Below are 23,307 nucleotides of genomic sequence, written 5' to 3'. Positions count from 1 at the left end.
CGTAGGTGGACCGGATCATGGAGCAGGTTTCAGTTACGGTAATCATTTGAATGGCAGTGAGTTTGGTCCCGAAAACGGAGGAGTGTGTGTGTGTGTGTGTGTGTGTGTGGGGGGGGGGGGGGGGGGGGGGGGGTTTACAAATGGAAAAGAAGAGGCTTCTCTCGCATATTGGAGCATGTGTCCTGAGAGAGATAGAGAGAGAGAGAGAGAGAGAGAGAGAGAGAGAGAGAGAGAGAGAGAGAGAGAGAGAGAGAGAGAGAGAGAGAGGTGGGGGGGGGGGGGGGGGGAGTATCCTGCATAAGAACCCCTTGTGAGAAGGATCTATCGAGTTGCGTCACCAAGCCGATGGGAGGTGGTTTGAACCGAATTGGAGCCAGAAAAATAAACCAAAAATATTATTTATTTATTTATTTATTTATTTATTTATTTATTTATTTATTTATTTATTTATTTACTCCAGATCCTGCTGTCACATGATCAAACATCTGAAACTTCTAACTTTTGGGCCGGAAATGATCCAAACTGCCATGACGGTCTCCGAAGTGGATTAACACCTCCCGGGCTGGAGAGTCCGGGACGTCGGGCCGCGGCTCCCCCTCAGCCTGTTAACTTTCGAGCCTTCCCGTCTCTCACCTCGGTCAGAAACCGAAGACATCACGCAAACCAGAACAGCACTGAGCGCTGCATCCACATGTGGCGCTCTGGGACCCACTTCGTTCGGGTTCCTGATGACTCTAATAATTTATTAGGACGGACCACCGAACCAACCCGCGACTTCTGCGTTATTTTCTTGTGAAAAGTGAGCCCAGAGCCGGGTCCTTCCGTGGACGGGTCCTGGACCAGATCAGGATCCTCCTGTGGACAGGGCTGGTGGACCTCCGTGCTCCTCATGCCGCGCACCTCCATATGACATTTCGGAGGGAAGTTCTTGACAATCGGTGAGTAGAGCGGCACCAGCAGCAGGCTGGCTGGGTTTTGATGGGGCGAAGTGATGGTTTCTCGCCTGGCTCCACGGTGATTGGTCCGGCTGCAACGTGACGTCACGAGGACGGGAATAAGGCTGAGCTTGGAGCTTTAGGAGCAGGACAGTGAACTGGAGACCTTTGCGCATCCCGGCACACGCACGGTACCGGAGACCGGGGGGCATCCCAGCTGACACACGGAGCCGCAGTAGCCCAAACTGAACGGAAGCGGACTGGACCTGCCAAGACCTTTTGGGTTTTATCTTTGATCAGAGGATCCGTGCTGCAGGACTGAATTCTACGCGTGCATGTTGTTGGACCGGTTCTGATCCAGAACACGCCTGGCCCAGCTCGGACTGACCCCAGACCCTTTGATTCTGTGACCTCAGAAGTCCTGGACGCCGGAAATTCTCCAGATCTTCAGACCTGAAACTTACCTCAGAATTGTGCTCCGGGCTGGAGGATCGGTCCACCTGCGTGATCGCCATCCTTTTTTATACCTTGTGGGGGTTTTTTTTTCGTTTGTTTTTGTTTTTGGACGGAACATTCTGACGCATGCAGACCTGTGGTGAGACCTGATCCACCGGGTTCGTGCGCACCCTAACCCGGAGCTGCTGGCGGAACCGGCGGAGGGAGAAAGCGGATTCTTAGTCAATGGTCGGCCCGCGCCGCTGAAGTGTTAGTGTGCGCGTGAAGCCAACCAAAGCCATGGTCCACTGCGCCGGCTGCGAGAGGCCGATCCTAGACCGGTTCCTACTCAACGTTCTGGACCGAGCCTGGCACGTGAAGTGCGTCCAGTGCTGCGAGTGTAAATGTAACCTAACGGAGAAGTGCTTCTCCCGGGAGGGCCGGCTCTACTGCAAGAACGATTTCTTTAGGTAAGAACGGGAGTCGCTTGTTCTGGTTTCACTGCCGGTTCCATGAGCGGAACCGGGACGGACATGCACCGTGAGCAGGAACAGGAGCTGGAGCTGCAAAATGCATCTTATAATTTAACTTTTTTTTTTTCAATTTTGTTCAATGAGAAAAAATATCAACAGCTAAAACATTTAATTAGAACGTAAATCTATTAGTCTGTAAATTTTAATTATAATGTGTTTGTTTTCTAAGTGGAACGTAGACAAATTATTATAGAAATAAACGTTTCTGGTCAGACTGGCTCAGAAACAAACGAAGCACCGGCGGCCGCACACGGATCCGCCATCCGATGAGCTTTGATTTGCAGACTAATTAAAAGCTTCGTTTAGATTCACATGTAAAACAGACACATTAAAGGCGCGTGCGCTCACTGTCGGCCAGGTGAGGTGAGGAAGAGGAGGAAATCACACCTGGGTGTGAGTCAGACCAGCGCCCGGGATCAAACCAGACCGGGGAGCCGATGTTTGTTCAGCCCGGCTGAGGAGGACCTGATAAGTGGATCTGAATAGTAAACAGGTCTGGAAGACCCAGACCCAGACCCTCAATACACAACCCGGGATGGGGGTCTGTCACACACACACACACACACACACACACACACACACACACACACACACACACACACACACACACACACACACACACACACAGCCGAAAGATAAACAAACCTGGGAGTAAAAATAATTCAACTGGAAATGAGCTAAAACTGATGGAATAAAATATTATTCAAAAACATTATTATTATTATTATTATTATTATTATTATTATTATTATTATTATTATTAAAGGCTGTCGTTGCTTTTATTTTGATGTGAGAAAAGTTAAACTGATATTTTATATAAATACTTTCTTTTCCAGTATTTTATTTAACAAAATAATCATATGTAATCTATTACATTTTCATATTTTAATAATACATGAAAATAAAAATAAGAAGAAAAAAAAACAACAAAATAAAATATTTGCTGGGTCTGTCTCTAACCGGACCGGACCGAACCTCTTTAATTCTATTGGTGGTTATAAGCTGTGAATATTTGTTCGAACCTGAATTTGATGCGCTGCGGTTCTGGACGTATCAGGGGGATTCTGGTTCAGATAAATGCTCCATAAGCGAGCCGAACCGCCTACCTACAAGGTCAGTCCGTCATGTTGTTTCCCTCTGCAGGCGGTTCGGTACCAAATGCGGTGGATGTTCGCAGGGCATTTCTCCAAACGACCTGGTTCGGAGGGCCCGAAGCAAAGTGTTCCACCTGAACTGTTTCACCTGCATGATGTGCAACAAGCAGCTGTCCACAGGAGAGGAGCTCTACATCATAGACGAGAACAAATTCGTCTGCAAGGAGGACTACCTAAACAACATGAGTGTGAAGGACACTAACCTGCTCTCAGGTAAGTCCAAACCCGGTTCCGTCCACACCCGGTGCGTGTGCGCGCGCAACGTGGTGGACTTCACATTTACACGTTTCATTCTGTTTAGAATCAGGATCTAGACGGATTCCACAAGGGAGACGTTCCGGATGATAGATCGGTGATCAGCTCAGAGCTTTAGTCTAAATAAGAACCAAATTAGAACCGTTCTAAGGTTCTGAGGCAAGCGCGGCTGATCCAGAGTCAGAATATTTATTATTATTATTATTATTATTATTATTATTATTATTATTATTATTATTATTATTATTATTATTATTCCACCTGCATTGCCACCATAATCATCATCATTCCTCTACTCAAGTTTTTTTATCACATCTTTTTCCAGAAACTTTAATTTCAGCTGGAGATTAGATCTAAACACACACACACGCGCGCGCGCGCACACACGCACACACACACACAAACCCGGCCCGATCAGCTGTTAGGGGACCTATAGGGTCAGGGCTGGTCCGGTCTGAGTGGACCCTTTTGACCCCTGTCCCATCTTGCAGTGACGGCCTGCAGCGATCCAAGCCTATCGCCAGATTCTCAGGACCAGCTGCAGGACGACGTGGTTCTGAAGGACACGGAGATGGCCGCCCTGTCCGACAAGGAGACGGTGAATAACGAGAACGACGACCAGAACCTGGGCGGGAAGCGGCGCGGGCCCCGGACCACCATCAAGGCCAAGCAGCTGGAAACCCTGAAGGCGGCCTTTGCTGCGACCCCCAAACCCACCAGACACATCCGGGAACAGCTGGCCCAGGAGACCGGCCTCAACATGCGGGTGATACAGGTGAGAGGTGTGCTGGTACCGGAAGCCCTGTCCAAATCATCCAGGCCCTAAAGAAGCCTGCTGCGTTCCGTTTCTATGGGCGCTCAGTTTAGAATTTATGGTGAATTCCCGCCAAATAAACGCGCCCGATTCGGTTGGAAACGGTTCACATAGGTGGATATTTTTGATTCTTGGCGCGTGCCACGGCGCTAAAGTCGCCAACTGGCGCCGGCTTCTGGGGGCGCTGGGAGTCCTGGCAGGCGCAGCCGTGACCAGTTTAGTCCTGCTGGGACCGAATCCAGGTGGAAACGGGTGTCAAGTGTCCCGGCAATCCACCGGATACCACTAGGAACAGCCGGAACTATTTATTATTATTATTATTATTATTATTATTATTATTATTATTATTATTATTATTATTATTATTATTATTATTATTAACAACAACAGTAGAAAGGCTTTTCGACGTCCCTTTCACATGTTTTGACACGCGCGACTAGATCCTCGCCTCAAAACACATTTAAATCACACATCAAAAAATTTCTGAGGACTGTCTCGGTGTTAAATGATTTATTTATTTTCCCATGTTGTTTCCGGTCTGTTTGACCCCAAACCAGCTAACCAAACAGTCACGTGCACCTGCAGAATCTCAAATTAACGAAACAAAATGATTCAGAAATTTTAACATTTGAGTAAAACTCAACATTCCAGCTACTCTGCCTATATATTTATTCTCGTTACTTCCTCGACTCCAGTAATAACGTGGGAAGTTATTTTAGCCTAATATTTTCCTATAATGTCTAAATGCTTCATATAAAGAATAAACAAAACCTTATTTTAGACTTTTAGGAAAAGCAAACTCAGAATAATTTGTAATCGTGACGTTCGATTTTTGCTTTGATTATCTGATAGTTGATTGGCTGACGGCGACAGATAAAAAGCTTTGAGAGGGGACTGGTGCTGTGTGTGTGTGTGTGTGTGTGCGTGTGCGTGTGTGTGTGTGTGTGTGCGTGTGTGTGTGTGTGCGTGCGTGCGTGTGTGTGAAGGGGGTGGTGGGGGTATAATTAAAGGGAGCCGGTCTGTAGATGAGAGAGTGATAACCGGAGAGCCGGTAATATATTGGTAACGACCCTCCTATTAAGTATTAATTGGAGGTTTTCCCGCCTTCATTCGGAGTAAATGGCGGGTTAAAGGGTCATTAGGGGGGTTGGAGGAGACTCCTGAGTCCTGAAACCGTAATTGGCCGCAGTCCTCGTGAACGCAGAGCCTCAAGCGTTTGCCGCACCGGCTCATCAAGCGCGCTAAAGAAAATGCCCAAAGAGAGCAGAAAGCGCCGCTGCTCCTAACTCTAAAAACAGGTTGTCCTCTGATCAGGAACGTTTATTCGTTATTCATTATTTCTCGTTGGTCGTTATTTATTATTTAGTCTCATAATCAAAACGTTCCCGCTGATATTTACTCAGAGAGCGCACACGCTTATCCATCTGGCTGCGGCTGAGCGGCCCAGGCTGACAGATCTGCTGATGTCGGTGTGTCCAGGTCTGGTTCCAGAACCGACGATCCAAAGAAAGGCGCATGAAGCAGCTGAGCGCGCTGGGCGCACGGAGGCACGCGTTCTTCCGGAGTCCACGGCGGATGAGGACGTTGGTGGACCGACTGGAACCCGGAGAGCTGATCCCGAACGGACCCTTCTCCTACTACGGAGGTACGGTCCGGTGGTCCAGGAGGAGGCGGGTTCTGATCCAAATCCATGGGAGGGGTTTATAAGCATGCAAACCATTTTCTGGTGTTTATTTTAAATTTGAAACTACAAATTTAAAAGGCGAAAAATATCTGAATTGTTTAAAGAAATCCAGAGTAAAACTAAATGTGTTTTTTATTTTACAAAAAGTAAAATCAAGTTGTAAAATGCACCTTTAGAATAATTAAAATATTGGATTTTTATTGTTTATCAGCCATTTATTCCAATAAATGATATTTTAATTATGTCCTGCTGCTCAGAACCGATGATGTCTTGTCATCCTGTGATTGTTTTATTTTGGGATACTTTGTGATTTTAAACTGATCTGATTTTATTCAACAGAATTTAATCTGGCTAAAATCTGGCTCTAATCTGAACTGGGCATGCTGCTTAAACAAGCAAAAATGACTCTCTAAATAAACTAAATTTGAATGATTTTTAAATGTGTATTTATTTATCACTAATTCAGAAGAATCAGATTGTATCCAAGTGATCTGCAGGTTTTAAGTAATGACCAAAAGGAATGTCTACATAGATAATCTGATTAAATAACTCAGATTTTATTTTTCTGTAGCTGAATCGGTGATGATGAAAATTTACTGAGTCATTAAAAGTCATCTCAGTGGGTTGAACCGTTGATGAAATGACCCGGTTTAATTTAATGTGGGCCGGTTGTTCCTCCCACCTGGCTGGGGGTTCACAGCCTCTAATAGAATCTGAGTCCTACTAAATAAAGTCCTCCGTCTCAGACTTGTTCTTTTCCTCTTGGATCTGCAGATTATCAGAGTGAGTACTACGGTCCAGGAGGGAACTACGACTTCTTCCCTCAGGGGCCTCCATCATCACAGGCCCAGACCCCGGTGGACCTCCCCTTCGTGCCCTCCTCTGGCCCCACCGGCACCCCCCTTGGCAGTATGGACCACCCTCTGCCAGGCCATCACCCCTCCAGTGAGGTGCAGCGTTTCTCTGATATCATGTCCCACCACCCAGGGGACTCTCCCAGCCCGGAGCCTGGAATCCCGGGGCCCTTGCACAGCATCTCCTCGGAGGTGTTTGGCCCCAGCCCACCCTTTACCTCACTGTCATTGAACGGCAGCGCATACAGCAACCACCTGCCGCATCAACCGTCAGAAATGAGCGAGGGCACGGTGTGGTAGCTGTGAGAAGGACTCAGCTGGACACGATTCAGACCAGGCAGCAGGATTTAGAGGCTCTGGGGTCCACGGACAGCAACAGGGTCAGGGCGGTATCATGGACGTTTGTTATTGGTGTTTTTTTATATATATATATTTATTTATTTATTTTGTACTTTTTTCATTGAATTCATCCAGTTTTGTTGAAAGCTGACGCTGCTCAGAATCCTGGTCTTTAGTATCGTGTTGGGTCGTTTCCGTCGTTCTTTTGCCCTTCACCCACGCTACATCCAAAAATCACAAAAACTAAGAGAAGGAGCAATGAATGAATGAATGAATGTCACCCGTTCACTCTTTAGTTCCGCCCTGCTCTATCAGCGGTCCTCCCAACAGAGTGTTAAAATAGAACTCTTGTTGTCGGTTCCAGACATGAAGGTGATTTTTCTCCTGTCAAAGACTTGGATAGCTTTACAGAACCAGAACCAGAACCAGGCTGAAGGTCGGGCTGAGCGGCATCCAGACTCTCAGAGGAACTGGAGTCTCAGACCTCTTTGCCTCCTGAGGCTTTGCCATACTGACTCTTCTTCACAGTATTCTGCTGAAAGCCAGAGGAGGACACGGGTCTGTCCTCCGCGTGGATTCAAGTCCTGCCAAAGCGAGGACAGGGGTCTTCTGAAGTCCAACCAGTAAACTCTCTGGATTGCAAACCCTTTATTTAACATGGGAATGAACTGGATTGAAGTTTATCTTCTAAAATCTTTTACTGGGTTCTAACTGGGACTTGGAACAGTCAACTGTTTACGTAATCTAATAAATTCAGGAGTCCAGAAGTCTCGAAAACCATGTTTTAGAACCTCTTGATCCACATGAAATGTTACAAGCAACCAACCAAACTTTTGTATCGATTTGATTTCTACTGTCTGGAGGTAAAAAAAAAAAAAAAAAAAAGGAAAAAAAATATGCGTTTCCCGGGGTTCGTGGTTCACTGTGCTAGTTTGTACAAGATGTTGTTTACAGAAAAGATTTAAAGACAAAAAAATCAAGAGAAGTAGACATTTACCAAATTTTAAACTGAGCACAAACACTGTGGGCGTGCGTTGCACCGTCGTCGCAGTGTAAGTTGGGACAAATTCTAAGTGTTCACGCAACAATTGACTTTGAAGATCTTTAGTCTGCTGACACACATTCATAAAAATGTTGCTCTAACATATTTAGACAGGTTTTATTTTTGTGTCTTCAAAAATAAAAGAACTAAAGTAATAAAAACGGATGGTGGAATATGCAGCTCGCAGCTGCGACATCTCTCTGAGCCCTCACTATGTCTTTATTGTTCCAATAAAACAAAACTTCTGTGACCTCCAGTGCATCTTAGACCATTCACTGTACAAACCCAACATGTTGACGAAATGTTTTCTTAATAAAACTAGAAAACAGTTGCATGACTTTTTAAAGGGATTACTTTCAGCAGCTGTTGTGGCGCGTTAGGTCGTCTCCATCAAGTCGTCGGCATGGAGACAGGAACCGAGTCAGCAGTGGAAGTGGCTGGTATGTCTTTGTCCTGTCTCGTTCCCCCGTCTCCATGTTGGACTAGCGCTTGAGTGCTTTTTTGACCCACAGGCGGAGCTGAGCGGCTCTGGAGGACGATGCCGTGACCACGGCTCTCCTCCTCCTTCAGCTTTTATTCTCTTAAACATCGTTTCTGGTCTTTTTGAGAATCTTTCAGCTACTGAAGTGTTTTTTTTTGGGTGGGGTGGGGGTGGGGGGGTGGGGGGGTAAAAAGCAGCAAAAATAATGCTAATCAGGAAGCACAAACAGGGCGGTGTTTGCAGGAATGATGAATTTATTCCTGCTTGTGTGTGAATCAGTGGGGCGATGGGATTGTGGCGTGAATACGAGGAAATCTTTATCTCCTGAACCCCATGTGTGAAGTCAGGACGTGGTTTCTCTCCGGCCTCCAGACTGTAATCCTCCATGAATTAATAATGGTCTTGAGAGTTAACCAAGCTTGGGGTGGGTGGGGGGGTTGGAAGGTGGGGATAGAGGGTGGATGGAAGGATATAGGTCCGTGTTGAGCCCCTGGGCTTACTCCACCCCCCCACCCTTCTGTGGTAACACCAGCAGCTGACCGCCCCCGAGGCCCTGGCTCTTTAAATTTAAATCTGCTATTGATCGCTCATCAGCTGTTGGTGCAAACTGACCTTGTAGGCTCAGAGAAAATAAAAGGAGCCTAAACAGCAGTGAACGGCTTTAAATGACATTTTAAATCTCTGAGTCAGGATGATTGAAGAGCCCACGTACCCACTGGGAAGTGAAATGATTCGACTCTATGGTGAGACAAGGCGACGTTGGGACAAACGCAGAGGAAGAAAAGGGTGGAGGGTACAAAACGGTTTACTTTAGGGTACAACGGGGGCCAGAACACCGAGCCAACAGGAAGGACTGGCCCAGCAGGCAAACGCTGACACTCTTCCATTCAAACTGAGAGGATATTTTAGAGCCTCTCTTCATACCAAAAACATTTGGCTGCTAGCTTTAAATGCAGGGAGGCTCAGCTGGATGCTAACTACTCAGAGTAAATGTGGCGTTAGCTCACAAACACACGGAGGGGAGCCACGTTTTCCCTGAAAACGAACAACATGCGTTGGGTCCGGTCAATTTCTGCATGTAAATGAGGGAAGTTGTTCACGAGGGAAGCTCGGCTGATCCTGGAGCTGCCGTCATTTTAAAGAACCGAAGCATGGTGGCTCATTCCAGGAGAAAATAAAACTTATGTGTAATGAATAAATCATACCCCTTTGCTTTTAAACCAGCAGAAAAGACGCGTCTAACTGATAAAAGACTTGGTCTCACGCCTGAGCAACTTCTAAAAGGTGAGTAGTTTAACAAATGCAAGAGATTTAAACTTCCAAGTGTAAACACAAACGTTACAAATGATGCATCTTCTTCTGGTTTGTGACAGGAAGTCCAGTTCCTCTGATCGACTCCAGATCCGGCTCTGGCAGCTTCCTCATAACGCTTTATTTTGTATCATTTAGTGAATTTCAGTAAAGTGGTTAAACGCGCTGCATTTGTATTGAGCTCTATCAACTCCCAGCACTCCAAGCGACTGCATGGATGGATTTGGTGTTTGAACCGGAAACCTACTATTTACAGGACAACCTCCAACCTTCTGGGCCGCTTTCCTCCCTACAGCAGATGTTTATTCGGTTTTCATGTCATGAGTCATTCTCTGCTTTCACCCATGGATTTGTTACCCCAACGTTTAATATGGCTTCTCGTCTCCCCGTGGACCTGAATCGGACGACTACCCTCGTGCCTCTGGAGGACCTGGGTGTGACATCATCGGTCTGTATGATGTGTCCAACCGGACTGAACGAATTTTTATCAGCAGCAGATGAGCGTTCAGTTCTCGGACAAGACCCGCCCCACAGTTTGAATCCTGACTGCTCCAAGTAAACCAATAAAAATCCACCTCAGATTCATTGTTCAGGTTTTTGACTGCTGACGGTCTAGAGATTCGTATTTTAGACACATTTAGTTGAAATTACTGATGCCTAAATACACCTACCAGGTACAGGTGAGTGGGCGGGGACTTTCAGCCTCACATTTCGGTTCCGAAAAGTCCACGGCAGCTTATGGACAGAGATTTCATGGCTTCGCTCTTTACCGATGAAATAACAGTGAGTTTTATCATTTATGTAAACATTATCTTGTGTGTGGTATACTTTCATGCAGTGACAGCGCCACACACAGGCTGGGCAGAGTTACTGCAGCATTTTCGGTCTTTTTCAGTTTTTTTTTTTTGGGGGGGGGGGGGGGGGGTAATTTTGACCAGGATATTTTTAGAAATACAAAACAAAAATGTTGCTTTGAAGTATCCGTGTTTCTTTGTGGAGTAGCTCTGAATTCCAACCAGGTACAGGAGCAACGGTCACACTGCGTGGTCAGCAGTTCTAACTCTACGAGCTACGAGGTGTACGAGCAGTTTGAAGTTTATCAGGAATGTTTATTATAAAAACCAAAGGAAAAAAATTACCCAATAAAAATAACACAGTACTTACTCTAAGGAGAAACACCTGGTATACCACATGTCAGCATGGACAGTCTTCTAAACGACTGCCTGGTTTTACTGGTTAGGGTTCCAAGCACATAGGGCAGGATTGTAATTGTATACAATTTTCTCTCATTAAAAATCTCTACTAGAACAGTTTGGGTGGAATGATCAGAAAATGCAAGAAAATATGGAGTATGGAGCAGTTTAAGTTCTGTGTGTTTCACTAGATCTGCCACAAATGGACGTTTGCTTTAATCGCCTTCAGCAACCCTTTTGGACAAAGGTTTATTTTATGTGCTCACTACAGTCTGGAATGAAACTCTACAAGATATTAGGACAACATCATCGCAAAGTCTATGTGGCGGAGCACACCTGAGGCTAATCACCAGTCAGCGGAGGCCGATTGCTAATCAGAAGGAGGTGCTTTATGAGCACAGACGTTGGAGACGGAGGGGAATACAAAGGAGAGGAGAAGAGTCTGAGACCTGGGACGAGCTCCAGGAATGCGTAGGTCGGAGCAGGAGAGCCTAATAAAGAGTTAATAAAGAGTCTGAATGGTGTGAGTGAGCCCAATTGAATATAATTTGTTTTTTGTTTTTCATTTATTGGACTAAAACACCTGTAACCACTGATGAAGGTGGCTGCATAACCTTCTTCTATTGGTGCTTATTTTAATTGTATGTACTTGTGTGATTGTTCTGTCTTGTCTTTATAGGTATGACCGTGTGTTCAGAGTTATATGTTCTGCAGAACAGAAACCTTCTGAGAACGTTTTTTAACTGAGTCAGACCCGGTTGTTTGAATCTTTCCCATTTAACAAATTAACAAATGAAAAATGAAATTCACACCCCGCAAATTTAGGGGGCGCTAGTGCAAAGGGATAATTCTGGCTAATTATTTTCAAACCACAGACCTGACACTCAAAAAAAAACTTGATCTTCCAATCATTTTACATCACAAACTTCAGGTCATTCCTGCCAAGCTAGATTTAAGTTTGTTTAATGCAACAAAAGCAAATCGGAATTTTGATTACTCCTCCTACATTATACTCCGAATCAAGATAAGCCTTGGAGTACTTAAGTCAAGCCAAAGAAACGTCATGGAAACAGTCATAAAAATGAAAATTTCGCAAACAACCCAACACAAAGTATTTTAGCGTTAGCTAGCACAAGAGCTAATTGGCTGTGGCGCCGCCACATTTCCTGATTACATGACAAGAACTTAAAGAGCAAGTCACCCCCAAATCAACTATTTTTTTCTGATAAACTATATAACTGCGTGTCTAATCGTGCTGCAGACACGTGCAGTCAATAGTTTTGCACTTTAGTTAAAATTTTAATTTTCTGCCTGAAACTGTCAGTGTTGTGCCGTTGTCAGGTAAAAACTCTTCACTGCATTTGAATTTAAATCTGCCACCGCTATTGGCTAAGAGGTATGCTATGATGTAAACTGGTACATTATGATGTCACAATGTCGTGTGTGTGTATTTGTTAGTGGCTCCACCCTCTCGGTCTGCTAGGCAACAGCATTTGTTGCATTGTTCAAACATGAAGTGGGAGTGAAGTGCGCTTCTTGAAAGGGGTGACTTGCTCTTTAAACACTAAAAAGGGATGAGATGTCTTCAGCTGTAGTGACAATGAGCGTTATGGGATGTTCATACCTCTATAGCAGGTGCATGGCTTTACACAAGTTTTGGTGTAAATCATAACCACATCCTTAGGCGACATATTGAAGATGATTATGAGGTTGACCTGATTTATTGACAATCTCACATTTGACATAAAAATTAGAAGAAATCGAAAGATTTTTTTTTTTGAGAAATTCACAGATTATTTATAGAATAGCACCGCCTAGACATGGAGAATAATCTGTAGCATCTGCCCACCAGTCATGTTAGAAATGCATGTTTATCTCAAAAAGTGCCAGGTTTAGACACGTTTGTTTCCTGCATGTACGGTGAATCATTCTAACTCATGTAAGTTTTGAAAACCATTCATAGGCGTACGCGAAAACTTTACAGTATGCCAGACTTTGTGCTAACTAAATGGCTCAATGACAAAGTGAAACATCGCCTGGACTGTTCCCGCCTGGATCTTCAGGATACGAGCTTGGGACTTTGTGCTCAATATGGCAATGGTTGGTCACCACTGAAAAAAATTATCTAAAAATCACTCGTGACATCTAGAGGGCTAGGGAAGTCAGGAAATTTAGTCTGATTAAAGCCTGAAAGCTCAGGTCCAAAACTGCAGTTTCATATTGAAATATGTTATCACTCATTGCTAAGATTGTTGAACAAGCTAACAATTGTATGTCTATTTCTGTTTGACACACAATTACTTATATTTAATCAGTAAAACCCAGTAAATATTGTTTAGTTATGATTATCTGTTTGTGTTTCTATGTTAAGCCATGTGTACAACAACAACAACGATAAAAAAAATAAAATAATAATAATAATAATAATAATAATAATTATTATTATTATTATTATTATTATTATTATTATTATTATTATTATTATTATTATTATTATTATTATTATTATTTTATTATTATTATAAAGATACATTTAGCCAAAGTGGGTAAAGGTTATTTTGTGAGTACCGGTATACATGTATATGTCAGCTTTGCTAATTTAGCTTCAGTGAAAGTTAATTAATTTTGTGCAAATGGTATCAAGCGTGTCTTTCTTAATACATGTAAATGTGATTATGTGGGAATATCTGTTAACATTTATGGCAAAAATTTGAATTTGATGAACATCATGGAAATGATACATACGACTTTTTGAAAAAGAATCACATCTAAAAACGTGTGAAAAGAGGCTAAGCAGATATACCACTGGAGAATATCTTGGAAATTTGATGAGGAATTTTTATTTCTTCAGTGTTTTTTTCCTCGATAAAACATTGCAGCATTTTACTTTAAACCTGGGCCTGAACTAACTCGGCGTTTTGCACAGATCATCCAAAATTCTGAGGACTCAAATCAAAATCAACCGACCAACTTTCCAGGAGCTTCCTGTCAGACCTAGTGTTGTCACGGTAACCTGTGTAGCGGTAAACCCCGGTAAAAAAGTTGACAATAATAATAACCGTCTTGTTTTTAAAAAAAACTATATTATCTCGGTGGGTTTACCGTGGCTGCGGTGTAGGCGCGGTGACCCTTACCAGCCACCGTATCATCTGCTGAAGTTGCCGGCGGCACATGCGCGCTTTGTTGTTTACAACCAAAACTTTCTTGAAGCTAAAGCTAAAATAATGGCCAAAGGAGGAGACGGCAGCGCTCAGGAGGACATTTTTTATCCCTCAAAGAAGACAAAGTCGGAAGTACGGACATCTTTTAGATGTTTGAAGAATGTCGAGGGACAGTTGATAGAAGACGGCTATCCTGTTTGCAGCACGTGCAGAAAAAGGGTGTGTGAAAGGCAGCAACGCTTCAAATCTCATGACACATCTGCGTGACCATCACCCACAACTCTACAGTAAACGCAAGGCAAGTTAACGTTAGCGCTTTAGCTAAAATGTGTGATCCGAGGATTTGGGTCGAGGGAGAATGCAACGAGTGGCTATATAAAGCAGCCGCAGCGCCGCTACCTGCATATAAACCGTGTCACGGACACCCCCATGTTGAAATGACGCTATGCATTACGGGGCTCCCAGGGGCAGATAAGAGTTGGTCTCTCTCCGAGAATAATTATGAATTTAACAATGATTACTGCCTGATGACATTTTCCCACATCTGCAAAGCTCACTTGAAGGACACAAACCGAGGACAATATTTTCCTGATATAGGGTTTATTACTCAAGTAAGGGTAAAAAAAAGTATCTGATTAGAAGTCTACTTGAGTACTGAGTATCATCTGATCTAATATTTTTAAAATGTTGACATCAAACAGACAAAAAATAAGAAGTTATGGGCAAATATTGGTATTTTAAAGACTAAAGGGGAAAAATGTAAACAAATAAACAACATAATTACAAAATAACACATTTTAGGCAAAATTTAGACACAAACTGATGACAATATTTCCTGACTTACCGGATTTATTTAATTGTATGAAAATGTAGCACATTTAAAAAAAATACCGCAATAATACTGAAAACCGTGGTAATTTTGGTCACAATAACCGTGAGGTTAAATTTTCACATCGTGACAACCATGGTCAGACCTGGTTTGTGGCTCTTTCAGATGTACTTGCAGTATAAAACATAGCCTTCCCCTTTAGGTTTTTTTATATTGGACCCATGTGAAGTAAAAAAGGAAAATGTTGTTATAAATAAACAAACATGAACTCTGATCTCTCAGACCCCACTCCTTCTGTTGGTAGTCTATAGATCACAGCAGGTCCACTCCTCTGCTTGCCTCAGTGTAAATGTGGCTATAATTTTCTTTTTAGAGTCAGTAAAAAGCAGAATGCTTTGCCTATAATTGGTATGTAACTCTTTGCAGTACAATTTACATAAAGCAATTGCCCATGTAGCAAACAACACATCCACCCAGGGAGGAAAGTATACTCATTTAGTAAAGTGGATTGTACTAATTTCCCCCTGGAGGATGTCCTGATGGTATCTGAGGTCTGTAGGTTGGCCTGATTAGCACAGTGCACGGAGTGTGTCTACACCATCTGACCCACTGAGTGATATTCATTTGTCATTCACATATTGGAGACCAACTGCTGTGCTTTTTGCTCAGGGCAAGAGTTTTCTCAATGAGTCTTTTGTGTATGATTGCTCTGGCAATTTCTCATCGTGGTATTTTAAGAAGAAAAAATATATACGCTCCAGAGCAAATTCTGTTCATCATTTACTTCTTTCACATGCCTGTGTGTAGTTGATGGATGCTCTCTGTACTAACCAGCATTACTGAGCTGAGATGTTCAGAGAAGCCGTTTACACACGGTTGTGTCCTGGGCGAACCCGTCACATGTACTTGGCTCTAAGGTTGTGACTACATTACACACTGGGCAAACGAACAACTCATCTATATTGTTTCACCCCAAACACATTTAGTGATGTTTAGGAACTTATGCTGGTTGACCGACGGGGCCGCCCTGTGCTTAAAGAGACTATGTGTAGTTTTTACCATTATTCTCTGGAAATATCCATCAAAACATTGTTAAAAAGAATAAATGAGATCCAGTTGTTGAAAAATGTTGGCAGCTTCATACTAAACAACTATATAAATCAAGTCTGAAGCACATAGGGTGAAGGTCTAGCTTCTTTGAGGAACGCCATATTAGACACTATGTTTCTGTCTGGCCAGCTCAGGCCCTGAGCCTGCTGATGACATCACACTAGATGATGATTGGCTGGACATGCGACTTATGGAAGTAAGGTTACCACGTTCAAAAACATTTAGATGCAACATGATTTAATAACAAAACTGCTAAACTACTTCCAAAACATTTATGAAAGAACATAATCGAAAAAGAGATGCAATATATTTGGCCGAGCGGTATCGCCATAGTATGATGATATCGTTGACAGGTGCAGGACCCTGAGCAGATCCGGAAAGTACAGCTACAGAAAACTACAATCGGTAATGCATTCTCTCGATGGACTCAGCAGAAGGACCCTCAACGTCTGAGGAGTCACGCTGAGCTTGCAAGCTTTCTGCTCCGCAGGTAACAACATTTACTGTAATGTTTTTAAACTAACGACAGCCATGGCGATGTGGTGTAAAAATACACTGAAATGTATGTACTGCCCCCTAGTGCCAATAAACTACACACTGTCACTTTAAACCACAACAAAACAAATTGCTCAAAGATCTCAGTTGATTTCATGACTTGTTTATTTCTTGCTGTGAGGTAACCTTGGATGACAACCCAGTTCTCTTCTGGAGTCTGAAAAGCTGGGAATTTCACGTGAACATTCCTGTCCGACCCAAATAAAAGCTGCATTTTCAGTTTTTAAAAGTGAGTGTTACAACTGGAGCAGGTTACATTTCCTCCTTCTTTACCCCAGACATCTGTGTGCTGCTTTGCATCAGGAATTTAGATGAAGCCATCTGCTGTTAGGAAGTGTCTGGTTGACGATTCAAAAGAGGAGGGACAGTTTTGGCAATTATAAAAGGTTTATTTTGTCTCACCTGATTTAATCTAAATAAGGGCTCTAAAGATGGCTATTGGACCAAACAGATCGTAAATCTTTCGAGTCATTTTTTTCAGTCAGCTTCTTAGTTCAGTTCCTCTGTGAATTTCTCTGTTCTAACTTCCTAGACATTCTCACATGCAGCAGTCTGTTGGATTCATGCATACAGGAACAACATCCTCCAGGTGTTGCGTTCTGTAGGAGACGTTCCATCTGGGAATACAAAGCCATCAGGATGCCAACAGAGACAGTCAGGGACAAGTCGTAAGAAATGGACCACTTACTCAGATGAAACCATCTAGGTAAAAATCCCTAACCCTGTTATTAGGTATCTGATCTCAACTTAAAGACAGGTAAAACTACAAAGGGTAAACTTTGAGGAAGGCTTAGAAAGTGCTTTTCAGTCCATCAGTCCCAGCGTGCTCTCCATTATTAATGCTTCTCTGGTTTCTGGTCAGGTCCCTGCTTACTTTAAGAACGCTGTAATCCACCCGCTTCTTAAAAAACCGAGTTTCGACCCCTCTCTCTATAGCAGCTTCAGACCCATCTCTAAACTTCCGTTGATCTCCAAGATCTTGGAAAAGGTTGTGGCTAAACAACTCACAGCTGCTCTTGATGAACATAACATCTATGATAGCTTCCAGTCAGGTTTTTGTAGAGCTCGTTCTACTGAAGCAGCTCTTCTTAGGGTCTCTAATGACCTTCTGACTCACAGTGATGCAGGGGACTGTTCTGTTCTGGTCCTGCTGAACCTGACTGCAGCCTTTGACACTGTTGACCATCACCTGCTACTGGAGAGGCTGAGAGACTGGGTAGGCCTATCAGGATCTGCTTTGGAGTGGTTCTCCTCTTATCTCTCTGAGCGTTCCTCCACCACCTTCCTCACCCATGATGGTAAATGATAAATGGCCTGTATTTGTATAGCGCCTTCTTAGGGTTCTACAAGCCCCCAAGATGCTTCACAACACAAACAGTCATTCACCCATTCACACACTGGTGGGGATGAGCTATAATTTAGCCACAGCTGCCCTGGGGGGCACTGACAGATCCTTGGCGCCACCGGTCCCTCTGACCACCACCAGCAGGCAAGGGGGTTAACGACACAACGGCAGCATTATCTGGTTGGAGCCGGGATCGAATCTGCAACCTTTCACTTACTGGACAACCTGCTCTACCTCCTGTTACACACCTGCTTAGACTCTATCAAAACCTGGATGGCTGGGAGCTTTCAACAGCTGAATGAAGATAAGACTGAGATCCTCATCTGTGCCCCAGACATGCTGGTTCCCAAAGTCAGAGACTCTCTTGGTCAGCTTGCTTCTCATACCAAACCCTCCGTCAGGAATCTTGGTGTGACCTTTGACCCAGCTCTCACCCTGGATTCTCATGTCAGTTCTCTTGTTCACTCTTCCTTCTTCCATCTCAGGAACATTGCTAAGCTGAGTCCCATTCTGTCCCACTCTGAACTTGAGACAGTTATCCACACCTTCATCTCCTCACGCTTAGACTACTGTAACTCTCTTTTCACGTGTCTGAGCAGAACATCCCTGAACCGTCTACAGGTGGTTCAGAATGCCTGTGCTCGGCTTCTGACCAAGTCCTCCAAACACACCCACATCACCCCGCTTCTCCTCCAGGTTCACTGGCTGCCAGTCAACTTCAGGGTTCAATTCAAGATCCTGGTTCTGGTCTATAGGGCCTTACATGGACAAGCACCATCTTACATTGGTGTCCTCCTCAGTCTCTACACCCCAGCAGGTGCCTGGGGTCCAGTGACCAAAGCCTACTGGTTGTGCAGCACCAGGCTAAAGACCAAAGGTGACAGATCATTTGCTGCTGTGGCCTCCAGACTCTGGAACTCTCTCCCCCTGAGCCTGAAATCAGTGGACTCCTTTAAAAAGCAGCTGAAAACCCACCTGTTCAGGCTGGTTTTGTTTGACCTTCATCACTACTCTCTCCTTAATCATCTCCGCCTTTCCCAGGATCCACTCATTTCCCTCTTTCCCTTTTCTTGCATTTTTTAGTCACAATTATTTTCTCATTTTAATTACATTTTTAATAATTTAAAAAAGTATCTTTTATATTTGTTCTTGTGAAGCGCATTGTGATTTTTATCTCAAGAGGCGCCTTAAAAATATCTTATTCTTTCTTTGATAGCCAATGCAACAACAGTTTTGTGAAATTATATCATAACGTCTCTGAACCAACCCTTGTCGTCCATCCTCACAGTTTTATAACATTTCAGGGTATTGGGATGTAAAGTCACTTGTAGGCGACCCTATAAAGTCCGCATCTCAAGTCTTACCTGTTTAATCACATCAGCGTCCAGCAACCTGACATGAGTAGAACAACAAAGCTGAGCAGAAACTTTTTCTGCTTTAAAGAGCAGGTTCACCGTAAAAATCTTTTTAATGATTCTTTCTGATTATAATCAGCCACTGGGTTTTTCATGCAGGATGAACATGAAACTAGTCTCCTACACCTATATTCTGCATTAGCTTCTGATAGAAAATAGACGATTTTCTATCTCCAGGATTTGTAGGACCATTGTGCGCCTGGACCTCTTGGCCTCTCTGTTTAGAGTGGTCATGGTGGATGTTCCCTTGCATGGAAAAATCAGAAACAACAAAGGTTTTTTTTCACTTTTTGTTTTGCATTTTGATTTGGTGTTGTTTTGAAACCTGTACTTTTTTATTTTTATCTTTTTAAGTTTGATCCAGTGTAGGTGGGTGGGGTTTGCTGTTGTGTGTTTTAAATGAAAAATTAAAATGATTAAAACTTTAATAAAAAAATGTTTTGTTAAAAAATAGAAATCAGACGGTAAAACTCTAGAATTTGAAAAGCCTGACAGATTCACCACACAGCAGAACTCCTTCAGGCTTGCGTTATTTGTAGAGATAAAACATCAACGTTGCAGAGCAAACAGTCAGTAGTGGTTGTGTTGCTGTTACCCAATCAGAGGTGAAATATCCAAATATCAGGAAATAAGACTCCAAATCCTGCCGTCTTCTGCAACTTTCTCCTCCTCATCCTCAAACAGAAGCGTCTGAGCTTTGTTTCCCCAGAGAGTGACTTACAAGGCATTCATTCCTATCAGAGACCACTGCACATGCATTCAAAATATGAGTAAACTGGGTCTTTAAAGCAGCGCTAACAAAGGTTTTAAAACAAAACTTGAAGCTGGGGAGTTGATTTGCAACCTTTTATTCAATAATTTTTATTCCAAAATGGCTTTTTGGGAACTCAGACTGAGAAACGCAGAATACCAGTAAACACGTACAATTCCTGCTGGCACTCACATTTACAGTTAGATACTTTCTACTTCATCAGGAGAACTCAGTACCCAGAGCAGTCAAAAGCTCTTGTTTCTAGACTTGCGACTGCTGCTTATTCCTACCAAACACATTGATTTGAGTTATTTTCTGCCGGTTTAGGATCTTCCACTGTGGAATTTTCTCTGTGTGTTTGAAAGTGGAGCTACACGCACTGTAGAAAACCGTTATCACCTAAATACACTGTAAGTTTAGCTCCAGGTGTTTGCTGCCACGCTACTGTGGCCGATACACAAAGACATGTTGCTAATTAAAGCAATCCCATGCTTATCCTGGAGGGGGGGGGGGGGGGGGGGGGGTTACCTGGCTTAAAGGGATTTGCAACTCAAACCTCAGACATGCCTAATCAATTTAAAGCCATTAAACAATTAATTCACTTGGTGGAGGGTGGATATTGCACATACACTAATCTGGCACTATACTTGTCAGCATGCGTGCTGATGAGTACTGAATGCAGAGTGTTCCTATACGGCAACAGAAATGGAAAAAATAAACCCATGTTTATTGTCAGAACATCAGGTCAGCAGCTTTAGAGGATTACAACATAATCATGAAAGTATCGAGACGGTTGTTACACTTATGTAACAAGTACTTTCAAGTCTTTGGAGCAATTTGGTTTGTTTGGTCTTTGTTTGGCAGTTTTGAGATTTTTTACCTCCATGCAACAGACATCCCATCACCCTTTTGGGTGAGCCGTGCTCCCCTTAGCTCCCCCTTAATTCAAACCCTGATAGTCGTAGATAACTTCTTTTTGCAATAATCTGAAACGAATCTCTTCAAACGGCATGCCGAACTTTTGCTTACCTGTCGAGCAGAAAACCAGTGACAGAGGCGTCTGCAGGAAACCCAACCTTCGCTTTCAACGCGAAACTCTGGTCTTATTTCTCACTTCGGATGTCTTTTTCTTCTTATCATAGACTTCAAAGACACTTTTTCTCCTGTGACTCTCAGCCATTTTCAAAAGAACCCAGTGAGAACAGCAAGGTAGAATCAATGGATGAAGGCGTATTGTTATACATAAACAGAACGCGCATACGCAGGAAGTGAAAACTAACCCAGGAACAAAAACGTTCGACGACGGTTTTGTGTCAGAGCCTCAAAGGGATGATTAACAGGTCCAATGGTTCAGATGATCCACCCAGAAGAAAAAGATCCTCCACTATACCTTTAAGGCTGAAGAAAAAGACATTTGCCCTAACTCCTACATAACTATTCTCTGTTTCTCTGGGCTCGATTCCCAAGACAATATTTTAAAACTGTGTGATGATTTTCAAAACATGAGACTCCTCACTTGACAATAAAAAATCATGGATTTTAGTCCTACAGCATTTGGCATCCAACCACATGGCATATAAAAACACCACAAAAACTGATTTCACTCACAAACCTTCCCTGGTCAGATGGGAAAGCTCTCAAAACCTTAATGAGATCAAACGTGACTTCAGATTGAACCAACATTTGGACTCAACAGGCCGCATCCTCATCTGAGCCAAGACCATCAAACTCGTTGAATATCCTCGATTGGTGATTGGTGCGGTCCAGTCGCAACATGCTTCTGAGCACACCAGAGAACTCTTTACACACCACACACATCAGTGATATCTGATGAGATGATTTTCAGAGTCACCATGACAATCAGAGGTAGGTGCTGAGGTAATGGGGTGCTGTCTTGATCAGTGCCTTTATGTTGCCCAGGCGTCTCTAACATGTTACAGCAGTTAGCAAACCATCCTGCCTGACTAGTAATTAATGAGAGACGACTTTTAAATTTGATGGCAAGCTGTCCCCATTTTCTGTAACATCTAATCTAGAGTTAGTATTTTCTGGAAAGCAAAATAGAAATCTGATTAATGCACAAATCTTTTGGCAAACGTGTACTACTGGAAATACGCAGAATAATTGCCTGGGTTGCAGCATCTCAGCGGTTACAGCTATAGCGGGGATGAAGAGGCGCCTCAAAAGAAGACAGGGTAATGTCGGTTATACAGACCTGGTTTCAGAAAAAAAACTTAATCAGTAAAGTATTCTGGGCGACTGTAAAGTCCTGCCTGTGGTAACAGCTCGCTAACACAAATTAAACGCCGCTCATTCATGAACACATGATGAACACAGGCTTCCAAACTCTGGACATTTCCTATGGTTTTATTTTCAACAAGTTTCCCTCATCAGTTCTAGCTGATTGTCCAGTTCAGTAAGAAAACATATGTTTGAAATCTCTCTCTCTCTCTCTCTCTCTCTCTCTCTCTCTCTCTCTCTCTCTCTCTCTTTCTCTCTCTCTCTCTCTCTCTCTCTCTCTCTCTCTCTCTCTCTCTTTCTCTCTCTCTCTCTCTCTCTCTCTCTCTCTCTCTCTCTCTCTCTCTCTCTCTCTCTCTCTCTCTCTCTCTCTCTCTCTCTGTGCACACAGCCATCAGACCAGCTGCAGAAAAGAGGATAAACCTCCAGCCTTATTTTAATATTGTCAGCCAAATATGTAGCAAAGCATCATTGTACCTAGTTATTCACTAGTGAAGCAAAACTGAATTTTCATTAACAAAAAACACCTAAAAATGATAAAATAAATCATGAATGCAGGAAGAAATGTTATTTCTGTTTTGACATATTTTCACTTCAGTTCAAACTATTTAGAATTATGTGTTTGCATCACATTTAGCTTGTATTGTATTTAAAATATCTTCAGCTTTAGTCATTTTATGAGAATTTCTGTGTTGCATGTTTGTAAAAATAATCATGACACAACAATTACTTGAAAAGTTTTGAATTGATTAAATTGGATGTCCATTAAATGGCATTCTATAGTTGTTGGATGTTTTTGTTTATTTATGAAAAAATAGCTTAGCACTATGCTGCTTAGGCTCTGGGCAGGGCAAGCTGAACATGAAAATAGTC

The 23,307-nt window shown here is 43.1% G+C and overlaps 1 protein-coding gene across 1 annotated transcript; it reads left to right on the top strand.

The window, feature by feature from the left end:
* Window positions 1-448: 448 nt before the first annotated feature.
* lhx1a (LIM homeobox 1a) lies at window positions 449-8,376 on the top strand. The gene is made up of 5 exons (XM_015952050.3): window positions 449-1,840; window positions 3,047-3,270; window positions 3,804-4,087; window positions 5,606-5,771; window positions 6,585-8,376. The coding sequence occupies exons 1-5, from the start codon at window positions 1,671-1,673 to the stop codon at window positions 6,962-6,964; spliced, it is 1,224 nt and encodes a 407-aa protein (XP_015807536.1). The 5' UTR covers window positions 449-1,670; the 3' UTR covers window positions 6,965-8,376.
* The last annotated feature ends 14,931 nt before the right edge of the window (window positions 8,377-23,307 follow it).

This window comes from Nothobranchius furzeri, chromosome 13, assembly GCF_043380555.1.
Source record: "Nothobranchius furzeri strain GRZ-AD chromosome 13, NfurGRZ-RIMD1, whole genome shotgun sequence".
Lineage (NCBI taxonomy): Eukaryota > Metazoa > Chordata > Actinopteri > Cyprinodontiformes > Nothobranchiidae > Nothobranchius > Nothobranchius furzeri.
This window is presented reverse-complemented; position numbering and strand designations above follow the sequence as displayed.